We start from the raw sequence: 14,619 nt of genomic DNA on the forward strand, positions 1-14,619 counted from the left end.
ATACACATTCGCATGCCAGTATTTCAGACGCTTCATTGGAATGGGACACATTAGGAGATGGCGGTTATGATCAACTTTGTCATTCAGAAAGTAGAGCCGATCAATTCGCATGGACAGCATTTCCTAACATCCACCAAGTCTCTCCCGCTCACGAAAGTTGTGGACGTCCATTTTCTTGTACATGGATAGAGCATACAAGTCAGTTATGGAAGTCTAGCTATCCGTACACATTTTATCAAACAAGTTTCGATGATGACATAGAGGAATACAAATCATGCATGTCTTCAGACGACTACTATAGTTGTGACTCCGATCAAATCGAGGAGCAGGATGACGAATACCAAAAAGCTATTTCTGAAACCCATCGCATAAAGGTAGACTTTAGCAACATAACAGTTAATCTAGATCTGTCCATTGCTTTAAACGAAAACAAAGCTAGATATAAAACTAAGAAATCGAAGTTTCTTAACAAAAACAAAGCCAGAGAAAAATATCCATTAAGTCAGACGAAGGCGTCTACCAAGAAGAAAAAATGTAACAGTCTGTTAAAAGATATTGAAAGAACAGGATACGACAAAGATGCACAAATCACAGAAGTCGACAACGATACCGAAAGTTCAGGATGCGACGAAGTTGATATACAATTTGGATTGTTTAATGAATGTTTAAGAAAGCTGAATGACATCGCAAACAAGCACACAGAACAGACAATTTCGTCCTCATCATCCGCATTATCTGTTTCGTCGTCCCTGTGTGACAACCATGTTTTAAAAACACTTACAGATCCCATCGAAAATGCAGCTAGTGTTTATACGAACTATCACTTAGTAACTATATCCGAAAGTGACGATAGTGATATAGGTGTTGACAATCCTCATTTTATCGTTTATGGTCCACAATCTCACGAATATTTTGTTGAGAATGGCGAGTTCTTGTTAGAGGACGAGTATTTTGAAGATCCATATTATTCTGTCGATGATTCATACTGTGTTAACGAACAAATACCCAAAGAAAATTCAAACCTACCCGTTAGCGAACCATGGCTTTCTGTTTACCAACGAGCATCACAAAGAGATATTGTTCAAACTTATATTTACAGTATACTAGACCATACCAATGAACGTTTGCCAGACAAGAACGAAGCAACAGAAATCATGTCAAGCACTTTATCGAATCAGAGTGAAAATACAGAAAAGATAACATCAAGTGCTTTAGGAATATCACCATTCCCGGAACATTTTAGCGATTTTGATACTCCTTATCGGGATTATAATTTAAAAGAAAACGGTGACTATGCATCATTTTCGAAACAAAAACAACGGGAAAAATCATCAACAGAGGATTTTCTTCATGACGACACATCGTGCAGCTCCCTTTCGTCGTCGAATAACGAACACACAACAAACACAAGTTATCCTTCAGACGAAGACGAAAATAATGTGTATGGATTGGATGGATACAAATCAGACGATGAAAATTCTTTTCCAACACATGATTCGTCAACAGATGAGGAAGTTTCCACTGAAAAAGATAATCCAGCGAATTTTGGTGTATATGACGATTTCTCAAAAAAGATTGAAGGCATGCACATGTTATTGACAGATGATGAAAGTAGCAAAGTCGAATCTCATTATTCAGATAATAGCAATATTTCAGCAGACGATCAAAAATACTTTTCTACTGCAATACGTGATAATATAGAAAGTGAAAGCATATCAATACAAATCAAAGAAGCAGAAATTCCTAAAATAATCAGCATAGACATTGGTGCAGCAGATGCCACTACCTTTTCCAAAGATTTTCGATTGAAACACTTGAATAAGTGCAATGATGAGTCATGTAAAACAGATTATGTTTCAATAGAAGACAAACAAATAGAATGTGAAAAGGTTCTTAATCCAGTGGATGAAAATTATCATGGTGACGACGAAGAAAGTGACGATTTCAAAGATGTTCAAATCTCAGGAACTAGACCTCTAGAGGATGGCGATAGCAACAGTGATTCAACAGAAAGCTCATTGCGTGGAGGCATATCGTCTATATCAATGGGTCGTTTTCAAGATTTGCAGTCACAACACATGAATTTGAAGGCACACGAGTTCGAAGAAAATAATCAGGAATTTCAGCAACATAAAACATTTTATTATGACAACAATCGTACATCGGAAACTCATACCGAAGATGATGATTCGACAGACTCAAGAAAAGATTCTGAACATGATTCTGTTCACTTGTCTCCCCATGCGATACAAAGTTTAGACAATGCCATTGATTCATATGTTGATAACACAATAGCATCGGCAAAGCAATATATCGAAAAACAGATTTTTCAGCCAAGAAATAGACAGATTGTCAAATCCTTAAACAGACAAAACAGTGAAATAAAACACGATCATTCGTTGTTCAGTTCTAGTTATCAAGAAAGTGATTTGAGTTACCTACGAGACAGTAATAAAGATTTAAAAAAAATTGTTGGCGACACTAAAGATGAAGTGAAAAACTATAGCGTAGGAAATGACAATCTCGAATCCCTTACTTCTACTGACCAAATAACTTGCAACGACTATCAATGTCAAACTTCCACTGAGCAAATAACAAACAATGAAGAAACAGAACATTCTCATGCTACCACCATAGACAAGAATACATTAACGGGTACGGATTTGGTATCTATTGACGCAATGGAAGCAATTGCTCCATGTTTGACAGACCCAAATGAAGTTGCCGATTATACCAACGAAAACACCACTATAATGGTCAATATATCGGATGAACTTATATCGAGTGATAGCAATTCACTACAGGAAGATTTTATCATTGATACTACAGATGACCAGAAAAACTACGAAGTAGTAAATGTAAATCTTGATGCTCATACTTCTACCGGCGAAAGAAATGATAGCTACATTCAATCACTAACTTCTATTGAGCAAAAAGAGAACTTGGAAGAAAGAAATACATTTCTTACCTTCACTAAAGACAGAGATTTACCAAGGAAAAGAAATATGACATCAAGAGACGAAATGAAAGAAAAAGTTCCGAGTTTAATGACACCGGAGCATGCTGTCAATAATACCAATGATTACAATACTACAAAGGCCAATATATCAGATGGACCAGTAATGTCTAGTGTTAACAGTTCACCCTTTAACAATGCAGATAATGCAAACCATCCTATGGTAGCTGTATCCGAAAGTGATGATAGTGATATAGGCGTTAAGGATGCTCATTTTATCCTTTATGGTCCAAATTCTCACAAATATATTGTGGAGGACGGCGAGTTCTTGTTAGAAGAGGACGAATATTTCGAAGATCCCTATACTGCAGTCGATAATTCATACTCTGATAGTGTCAAAATACTCAAAGCAAATACAAATTTGACAGTACATGAACCATGGCTTTCTGTTTACCAACGAGAATCACAAAACGATGTTGTTCAAACTTATATTTACGGTATACTAGACCATACCAATAACCGTTTGGCAGAAACGAGTGAAGCGACAGAAAACATGTCAAATACATTTTCGAATACAAGTGAAAACAGAGAAAAGGAGTCTTCAAATGCTTTGGGACTATCGACATTCAAGGACCGTGAAATGGATTTTCATACTCCACATTCGAATTATAATTTCAAAGAAAACGGTAACAACACATTATTTCCGAACTGGAGAACACGCGGACAATCATCAACAGAGGATTTCCTTTCTGAAGACACATCGTGCAGCTCTCTTTCATCATCGAATAAAGAAAAAACAACAAATACTAGTTATCCATCAGGCGAAGACTTTAAAAACGTGTATGAATTGGACGGAGACAAATCACACGATGAAAATTCATTTCCATCAAATACATCATCAACAGATGAGGAATCTTCCACTGATAAAGGGATTTCAAATAACGTGGATGCATATGACAATCTCTCAACAAAAGTGGACAAAATGAAGATGTGGCTTACGAAAAACAGCGAGGACGAATTGCGTCAGTCAGATGATGGCAGTATTTCAACGGATGATGAAAGATACTTGTACAATACAATACATGATTGTATAGCCAAAATCTTGCCCTGTGTCGAAGATCAACCATATGCGGATGAACAACAGCAAATGGCAAACATTATGAACGATAAAAGCAAATCAGAGAAAATTGAAGTAGCACTTCTTAAAAAGAACAAAGACGAATCAAAAGACACATATTTTGCTAAACTAGAAAACGAAACATTAAAATGTTCAAAGTTTATAACGTTAGTCGATGAAAATTACCATGGTGACGACGAAGAAAGCGATCATTTTAAAGATGGTACTTTTTTAGAGAGAACGACCCGAAATGAGTCTGTTCTCTTGACTCCTAATGCAATACAAACAGTAGAAGATGGCATTGATTCGCATGCTGATTTAATAAAACACTCAGCAGAGCAAAATATAGAAAAACATATTTTACAGCAACCGACTAATAGTCAGATGACCAAACCAATCAACACACAAAACTATGAAGTAGAACCTGATTATCCATCATTCAGTTCACGATATGTAACTAAAGATGTTCGTTCGTTACCAGGTGGATATAAGGATATTAAAGATGAAAATGAAATTGAAAGTGATTCTAAAGATGGCCTCGAATACTACCGAGAAGAAAATCATATTTTGACTGGACAAATAACAGATAGCGACCACCAATCTCAAACTTCCACTGAGCAAAGACTGGTTAACAAAGAAACAGAAAAAGCAACTACGTCTACAATGCAAACAAAGATATCAACGAAAGGCGATATGGACCAAATAGACGATGCAAACAAAAGAGCTCCACGGTTGTTAACATTCAAGCCAGCTGCCGATGACACTACTGAATACATCACAATAACGAAGAATACATCGACTGAACACGGTATATCAAGTGATACAAGTTCATTTCATTCAGATTCTGGAGATGAAGATGATAAAGTCTGTCTTAGTGGTAAAAGAGAAGTCCACCAACAAGTCTGCGGAGAAAATGTAGACATTGAACATCATACGTCTGCTGGCAAATTAACCGATAGAGAGATTCAATCACACACGTCTACTGAGAAAAAATCAAGTATTGAAGAAACAGAAAAGTCATTTACCACCACATTAGATGGACAGATTATAACTAGAGAAATAGTACCAATTATAAAACAGAAAGTAAAAGATCCACGTTTAATTACTTCTACGGAAGCTGTCAATGTCATCTCTGAATACAACACAATGATGGTAAAGGAATCAGAGAAACCCATTTTATCAGGTGATACCAGTTCAGTTTGTGTAGAATCTAAAGATGACAAGAAAAGATACAACAACAAAGGTGTTGAAATTGTTTCTCATCCGATTGTTGACAAAATAACCGATAGCGACAACCAATCGCAAACTTCTTCTGAGCAAATAAATGGTGCAGGAGAAAAAGAAATGGGTATTAAAGAAAGGGAAATGACATATGCTTCCACACAAGACAGAACGATACTAATGGCAAGAGATATGGTACACACAAATGAAAAGAAATCAAGAGATTCAGGTTTGATAACCTCCAAGCAAGCTGTCTATGACACTGATGAATACGACACAATAAAGGAAAATATATCGGATAAACCCGTTTTAACAAGTGATACCAGTTCACTTCACGAAGATAATAAAGATGAAGATGCAAAAGTAATTCTGAGTGATACTGAAGGGGCAAACCAACAATTCAGCACATCAAAAGTAAGTATTGAACCTCGTTCTTCATCTGGTCAAATAAACGATAGTGACAACCAATTCCAAACTTCCACTGAGCAAATGAATGGTATTAAAGAAAGAGAAATGTCACATACCTCTAAATCAGACAGAGATATATTTACAAAACCAGATATTGTACATAAAGATCCAAAGAAAGAAAGAAAAGCATCAGAATACAATAAAATCGTGGACAATATATCGGATAAGCCTGTTATATCAAGTGATACCAGTTCACTCTATGCAGATTATAAAGATGAAGATGTCAAGGTCAAACTGAGTGATGCTGAAGATGCCAACCCACAAGTCAGCGAAGAAAATGTAGATTTCAGACCTCATACTATTGCTGAAAAAATTACCGATAGCGACAACCAACCTCAAACTTCTACTGAGCAAATGACTGGCACTCAAGAGAGAAAAATAGCACAATCATTATCAGATAGAGATATATTATCAAAAAGAGATAACATTCTAATCGATGAAAAGAAAGCAAGATATTCAGGTTTTATAACCTCTAAACAAGCGGTCGATGACACCGCTGATTTAGACACAAAAATAAACAATCTGACAGATGAACCCGTTATATCAACTGATAACAGTTCACATCAGAAACTTTATAAAACTGAACATCCAACAATAACTTTGAATGATATTGAAGGTACTAAACAACAATGGAGCGAAGAAAATGTAGATGAAAAACCTCATACTTTTGCTGACAAAATCACCGAACGCGAAATACCATCTGAAACTTCTACTGGGCAAAAACTTGGTATCAAAGAAAGTGAAACAGCCCATTCCTCCACACAAGACAGACAGATACTAACGAAAAGAGATATGGTACCAAAAGATAAGAAGAAATCAAGAGATTCAGGTTTGACAACCTCCAAGCAAGCTGTCCATGACACCGCTGAATACAACACAAAAAGAGACAATCTGACGGACCAACCCGTTATATCAAGTGATACCAGTCCACCACAGGAAGATAAAAAAGATGAAGATTCAAAAGACATTCTGAGTGATACTGAAGTGACCAACCAACAAGTCAGCGATGAAAATGTGGATATTGAACCTCATACTTTTGCTGACAAAGTCATTGAAAACGAAATTCAATCTCAAACTTCTACTGAGCAAAAACCTTGTATCAAAGAGAGTGAAACAACCAATTTCTCCACACAAGACAGACAGCTATTAACGAAAAGACATATGGTACCAAAAGATAAGAAGAAATCAAGAGATTCAGGTTTGACAACCTCCAAGCAAGCTGTCCATGACACCGCTGAATACTACACAAAAAGAGACAATCTGACGGACGAACCCGTTATATCAAGTGATACCAGTCCACTACAGGAAGATAAAAAAGATGAAGAATCAAAAGACATTCTGAGTGATACTGAAGCGACCAACCAACAAGTCAGCGATGAAAATGTAGATATTGAACCTCATACTTTTGCTGACAAAGTCATTGAAAACGAAATTCAATCTCAAACTTCTACTGAGCAAAAACCTTGTATCAAAGAGAGTGAAACAACCAATTTCTCCACACAAGACAGACAGCTATTAACGAAAAGACATATGGTACCAAAAGATAAGAAGAAATCAAGAGATTCAGGTTTGACAACCTCCAAGCAAGCTGTCCATGACACCGCTGAATACTACACAAAAAGAGACAATCTGACGGACGAACCCGTTATATCAAGTGATACCAGTCCACTACAGGAAGATAAAAAAGATGAGGAATCAAAAGACATTCTGAGTGATACTGAAGCGACCAACCAACAAGTCAGCGATGAAAATGTAGATATTGAACCTCATACTTTTGCTGACAAAGTCATTGAAAACGAGATTCAATCTCAAACTTCTACTGAGCAAAAACCTGGTATCAAAGAGAGTGAAACAGCCAATTTCTCCACACAAGACAGACAGCTATTAACGAAAAGACATATGGTACCAAAAGATAAGAAGAAATCAAGAGATTCAGGTTTGACAACCTCCAAGCAAGCTGTCCATGACACCGCTGAATACTACACAAAAAGAGACAATCTGACGGACGAACCCGTTATATCAAGTGATACCAGTCCACTACAGGAAGATAAAAAAGATGAAGATTCAAAAGACATTCTGAGTGATAATGAAGCGACCAACCAACAAGTCAGCGATGAAAATGTAGATATTGAACCTTATACTTTTGCTGACAAAGTCATTGAAAACGAAATTCAATCTCAAACTTCTACTGTACAAAAACCTGGTATCAAAGAGAGTGAAACAGCCAATTTCTTCACACAAGACAGACAACTATTAACGAAAAGACATATGGTACCAAATGATAAAAAGAAATCAAGAGATTCCGTTTTGATAACCATCAAGCAAGCTGGCGATGACGCCGTTGAATACGACACAAAACGAGACAATCTGACAGATCAACCCGTTATATCAAGTGACATCAGTCCACCACAGGGAGATAATACAGATGAAGAATCAACAGACATTCTGCGTGATACTGAAGGTGCAAACCAACAGGTCAGCGAGGAAAACATAGATATTAAACCTATTACTTATTCGGATCAAATCATTGAAAGCGACATTCAATCTCAAACATCTACTGAGCAAAAACCTGGTCTAAAAGAAAGAGCACATTCCTCCATACAAGACAGAAAGATTCTATCGAAAAGAGATGTCATACCAACAGATGAACAGAAATTAAGAGATCCAGGTTCGATAACCTCCAAGCAAGCTGTCGATAACACCGCTGAATACGATCCAATAATAGACAATATTTCGGAGGAACCCATTAAATCAAGTGCTACCAGTTCACTTCATGAACATTTTAAAGAAGAGGATGCAACAGTCATTCTGAGGGATACTGAAGGTGCCAACCAACAATTCAGCGAAGAAAATGTAGATATTGAACCTCATACTTTTGCTGACAAAGTCATTGAAAACGAGATTCAATCTCAAACTTCTACTGAGCAAAAACCTGGTATCAAAGAGAGTGAAATAGCCAATTTCTCCACACAAGACAGACAGCTATTAACGAAAAGACATATGGTACCAAAAGATAAGAAGAAATCAAGAGATTCAGGTTTGACAACCTCCAAGCAAGCTGTCCATGACACCGCTGAATACTACACAAAAAGAGACAATCTGACGGACGAACCCGTTATATCAAGTGATACCAGTCCACTACAGGAAGATAAAAAAGATGAAGATTCAAAAGACATTCTGAGTGATACTGAAGCGACCAAAAGAGATAAAGTTCCAAACGATGAAAAGAAAGCAAGAGACTCATGTTTGATAACCTCCAAGCAAGCTGTCGATGAAACTGATAAATATGACACAATAATGAACAGTATATCAGATATACCTGTTATATCAAGTGATACAAGTTCACTTTATGAATTTTATAAAGATGAAGATTCAAAAGTCTTTTTGAGTGATACTGAAGTTTTCAACCAACACGTCACCGAAGAAAATGTAGATATTGAACCTTATACTTTTGCTGACAAAATTATTGATAGCGAAATCCAATCACAATTTTCTACTGAGCAAAAAACTGGTACTGAAGAAAAAGAAAGAGCACATTCCTCCACACAGAACAGAAAAACGCCAATGAAAAGTGATATTATACCAATAGATGAACAGAAATCGAGAGATCCAGGTTTGATAACCACAAAGCAAGCTGTCATTAATACTGACGAATACGACACAAAAATAAACAATCTGACGAATCAACCTGTTTTATCACGAGATACCAGTTCCCTTCATGAGGATTATAAAGATGAAGATACAAAAGTAATTCTGAGTGAAACTGAAGGTGCAAACCAACAAGTCAGCGAAGACAATGTAGATTTCAAACCTCATACTGAAAAAATTACCGATATCGACAACCAATCTCAATCTTCTACTGAGCAAGTTACTGGTACTCAAAAGAGAGAAATAACACAAACCTCAACACCAGACAGAGATATATTATCGAGAAGAAATAAAGTTCTAAACGATGAACAGAAAGCAAGAGATTCAGGTTTTATTACCTCCAAACAAGCTGTCCATGACACCGCTGAGGTCGACACAAAAATAAACAATCTGACAGATGAACCCGTTATATCAAGTGATACCAGTTCACATAATGAAGATTATAATACTGAAGATGCAAAAGTCATTCTGAGTGACCATCAAGGTATCAACCAACAATTCAGCGAAGAAAATGTAGATATTGAACTTTATTCTTCTGATGACAAAATCACTGAAAGCGAAATTCAATTTCAAACGTCTACTGAGCAAACATTTGGTATCAAAGAAAGAGAAAGAGCACATTCCTCCACACAGAACAGACACAAACAAACAGAAAGAGATATGGTACCATTAAAAGATAAGAAATCAAAAGATTCTGGTTTATTTACCTCAAATCAAGTTGTTGATGACACTGATCAAAACGACACAATAGACAAAACATTGGCTACACCAGTTATATCAAGTGGTACCGGTTCACATCAGGAACTTCATACAGCTGAACATGCAACAGTCATTTTGAATGATTTTGAAGGTGTCGACCAACAATGGAGCGAAGAAAATGTAGAGTGTAAACATCATACTTTTACTGACAAAATCACCGAACGCCAAATACAATCTCAAACTTCTACTAAGCAAAAAACTGGTATGAAAGAACGTGAAACAGCCCATTTCTCCATGCACGACAGTGAGATTATAACGAAAAGAGATGAAGTACCAACGGAGGAAATAGTTTTGATAACCTCAAAGCAGGATGTCGATGACACCGCTGAATACGACACAAAAATAGTCAATCTGACTGATCATTCCGTTATATCAAGTGATACCAGTTCACTACATGAAGAGTATAAAGATGAGAATGCAAAAGTAATTCTGATTGAGACTGAAAATGCCAACAAACAATTAAGCGATGAAAATGTAGATATTAAACCTCATACTTTTGCTGAAAAAAATACCGAAAGCGGCATCCAATCTAAAACTTCTGCTGAGCAAATAACTGGTTCTCTGCAAAGAGAAATAATCCATACCTCAACTTCGGACAGAGAATTATTATCAAAAAGAGATAAAGTTCCAATCGATGATAAGAAAGTAAGAGATTCAGGTTTGATAACCTCCAAGCAATATGTCGATGACACCGCTGAAAATGACACAAAAATAGACCATCTGACGCATCAACCCGTTATACCAAGTGATACCAGTTCAATACATGAAGATTATAAAGGTGAAGATGCGAAAGTCATTCTAAGTGACAACCAACAAGTCTGCGAAGATAATGTATATATTGAACCTTATACCTTTGCTGAAAAAAATACCGATAGCGACAACCAATCTCAAACTTATTTTGAGCAAATATCTAGTACTCGAGAAAGAGAAATAAATCAGACCTCAACTTCGGACAGAGAGATATTATCGAAAAGAGATAAAGTTCAAATCGATGAAAAGAAAGCAAGAGATTCAGGTTTGATAACATCCAAGCGAGCTGTCGATGACACCGCTGATTACGACACAATAATGGACAATATATTTGACATACCTGTTATATCAAGAGATAACATTTTCATTCACGCAGTTTATAAAGGTGGAGATACAAAAGTCATTCTGAGTGATACTGAAGTTGCTAACAACCAATTCAGCGAGGAACATGTAGATATTACACCTCATACGTTTGCTGGCAAAATCACTGAAAGCGAAATTCAATCTCAAACTTCTGCTCCGAAAAAAACTGGTCTTAAAGATGGAAAAAAAGCACATTCCTTCACAAAAGACAGAATAACGCCAACGAAAAGTGATATTATACCAATAGATGAACAGAAATCGAGAGATCCATGTTTGATAATCACAAAGCAAGCTATCATTGGCACTGACGAATACGACACATTAATAAACACTATATCAGATACACATGTTATATCAAGAGATACCAGTTCACTTCATGACGTTTATAAAGAAGAAGATTCAAAAGTCATTTTGAGTGATACTGAAGGTGCAAACAAACAATTCAGCGAAGAAAATGTAGATATTGAACCTCATACTTTTGCTGACAAAATCATTGAAAGCGAAATTCAATCTCAAACTTCTACTGAGCAAAAAACTGGTACTGAAGAAAAAGAGAAATCACATTCCTCCATTCAAGACAGAAAAATACTAACGAAAAGAGATATCATATCAACAGATGAACAGAAATCAAGAAATCTAGGTTTGATAACCTCCAAGCAAGCTGTCGATACCACTGATGAATACGACCCAATAACGAACAATATATCGGATGAACCTGTTAAATCAAGTGCTGTCAGTTCACTTCATGAGAATTATAATGACGAGGATGCAACAGTCATTCTGAGTAAAACTGAAGGTGCCAACCAACAATTCAGCGAAGATAATGTAAATATTATACCTCATACTATTGCAGACAAAATTACCGATAGCGACAACCAATCTCAAACTTATTCTCAACAAATATCTAGTACTCGAGAAGGGAAAATAACACAAACCTCAACTTCAGACGGAAAGATATTTTCCAAAAGAGATAAAGTTCCAATCGATGAAAAGAAAGCAACAGACTCAGGTTTGACAACCTGCAAGCAAGCTGTCGATGACACCGCTGATTACGACACAATTATGGACAATACATTTGACATACCCGTTATATCAAAAGATAACATTTCACTTCACAAAGTTTATAAAGATGAAGATGCAAAAGTCTTTCTGGGTGATACTGAATGTGCTAACCAACAATTCAGCAAAGAAAACGTAGATATAAAACCTCATACTTTTGCTGACAAAATAATTGAAAGCGAAATTCAATCTCAAACTTCTGCTGAGCAAACACCTGGTATTGAACAAAAAGAAATAACACATTCCTCCACACAAGACATTAATCCATTAACAAAAAGAGATAGCATACCAAAAGATAAACAGAAATCAAGAGATCCAGCTTCATTAACCTCCAAGCAAGCTCTCGTTGACATTGACGAATACGACAGATTTATAGAAAATATATCTGATACACCTGTTATATTAAGAGATACCAGTTCACTTCATGAAGATTATAAAGATGAAGATCAAAAAGTCGTTCTGAGTGAAACTGAAGTTGCCAACAAACAATTCAAAAAAGAAAACGTAGATATTGAACCTCATACTTTTGCTGACAAAATTACCGAAGGCGAAATTCAATCTCAAATTTCCACTGAGCAAATAACTGGTACTCATCAAAAAGAAATAACACACACCTCAACTTCAGACAGAGACATATTATCGAAAAGAGATATAGTACATGTAGAAGAAAATAAAGAAAGATATTCGGCTTTGATAACCTCCAAGCAAGCTGTCGAAGACACCGCTCAATACGACACAAAAGTTGACAATCTGACGGATCAACCCGTTATGTCAAGTGATACCAGTTCCTTTCATGAAGAGTATAAACAGGAATATTCAAAAGTCATTCTGAGTGATACTGAAGTTGCTAACAAACAATTCAAAAAAGAAAATGTAGATATTAAACCTCTTACTTTTGCTGAAAAAACCATTGAATGCAAAATTCAATCCCAATATACTACTGAGCGGCAAAAAACTGGTATTGAAGAAAATAAAATATCATATTCCTCAACACAAGACAGAAAGACGATATCGAACAGAGATATCATACCAATAGATGATCAGAAATCAAGAGATCCAAGTTTATTAACCTCCAAGCAAGCTGTCATTGACAATGAAGAATACGACACATTTATAGACAATATATCAGATACACCTGTTATATCAAGTGATACCAGTTCACTACATGCAGATTATAAAGCTGAAGATACAAAAGTCATTCTGAGCGAAACTGAAGATGCCAACAAACAATTATGCATGGAAAATGTAGATATTGACCAAATTACTGAAGGCGAAATTCAACCTCAAATTTTCACTGAGCAAAAAACTGGTACTCAACAAAAAGAAATAACACATACCTTAACTTCAGACGGAAAGTTATTATCGAAAAGAGATATAGTACATGTAGAAGAAAATAAAACAAGAGATTCAGGTTTGATAACCTCCGAGCAAGCTGTCGATGACACCGCTGAATACGACACAAAAATGGACAATATTTTGGATGACCCTGCTATATCAAGTGATATCACTTCCCGTCATGACAATTATAAAGATGGAGATGCAAAAGTCATGCTAAGTGATACTGATGATGCCAACCAGCAAATCAGCACTGAAAATGTAAATATTGAACCTCGTACTTCTGGCCAAAAAACGGATAGCGACAACCAATTTCAAACTTTTACTGAGCAGATAACTGGTAAAAAAGAAATAGAAGTGACTCACGCCTCCATACAAGACACCAAGATATCATCGAAAAGACATATCGTATCAATAGATGAAAAGAAAGTACGTTATTTAGATTTGGATACCTCGAAGCAAGCTGTAGATAACACTGATGAATACAACACAATTACAGACAATGTATCGGATATACCTGTTATATCAAGTGATACCAGTTCACTTCCCAAAAATTATAAAGATGAAGAAACAAAAGTCAGTTTGAATGAAACTGACGGTGTCTACCTACAAGTCTGCAAAGAAAATGTAAATATTGAACCCCATACTTCTTCTGGCCAAATAACCGATAGTGGAAACCAATCCCATATTTCAACTGAGCAAATTCCTGGTATGAAAGAAAGAGTAATGCCACATATTTCCACTTCAAAAAGAGAAATGTTAACGGAAAAAGATGTGGTACCAACAGATGAAAAGAAAGCAAGTGACATCTACAGATACAACGCAACAGTAGACAATATATCGGATGAACACGTTCCAAGTGATACCAGATTATTTCATAAACATTATGTAGTTGACCAGAAAGGATACAGTCAAGAAAATATAAATATTGATTATCATACTA

At 36.1% G+C, this 14,619-nt stretch overlaps 2 protein-coding genes across 3 annotated transcripts in view; both read left to right on the forward strand.

The window, feature by feature from the left end:
• The window catches only part of LOC139517536 (arylacetamide deacetylase-like), a 572,982-nt gene that overhangs the window by 176,034 nt on the left and 382,329 nt on the right, over window positions 1-14,619 (forward strand). The gene's annotated exons all lie outside the window — the stretch shown is intronic.
• LOC139517519 (titin homolog) overlaps window positions 1-14,619 on the forward strand; it is a 50,020-nt gene that overhangs the window by 13,510 nt on the left and 21,891 nt on the right. The window contains exons 4-5 of one of the 2 annotated variants that reach the window (XM_071308685.1): window positions 1-11,304; window positions 11,461-14,619. The exon at window positions 11,461-14,619 is cut by the window's right edge and continues 21,891 nt beyond it. In XM_071308685.1, the coding sequence (XP_071164786.1) occupies window positions 1-11,304; window positions 11,461-14,619 (14,463 nt within the window). The other variant, XM_071308683.1, reaches the window with a different exon arrangement.

This window comes from Mytilus edulis, chromosome 3 (assembly GCF_963676685.1).
Source record: "Mytilus edulis chromosome 3, xbMytEdul2.2, whole genome shotgun sequence".
Classification (NCBI taxonomy): domain Eukaryota; kingdom Metazoa; phylum Mollusca; class Bivalvia; order Mytilida; family Mytilidae; genus Mytilus; species Mytilus edulis.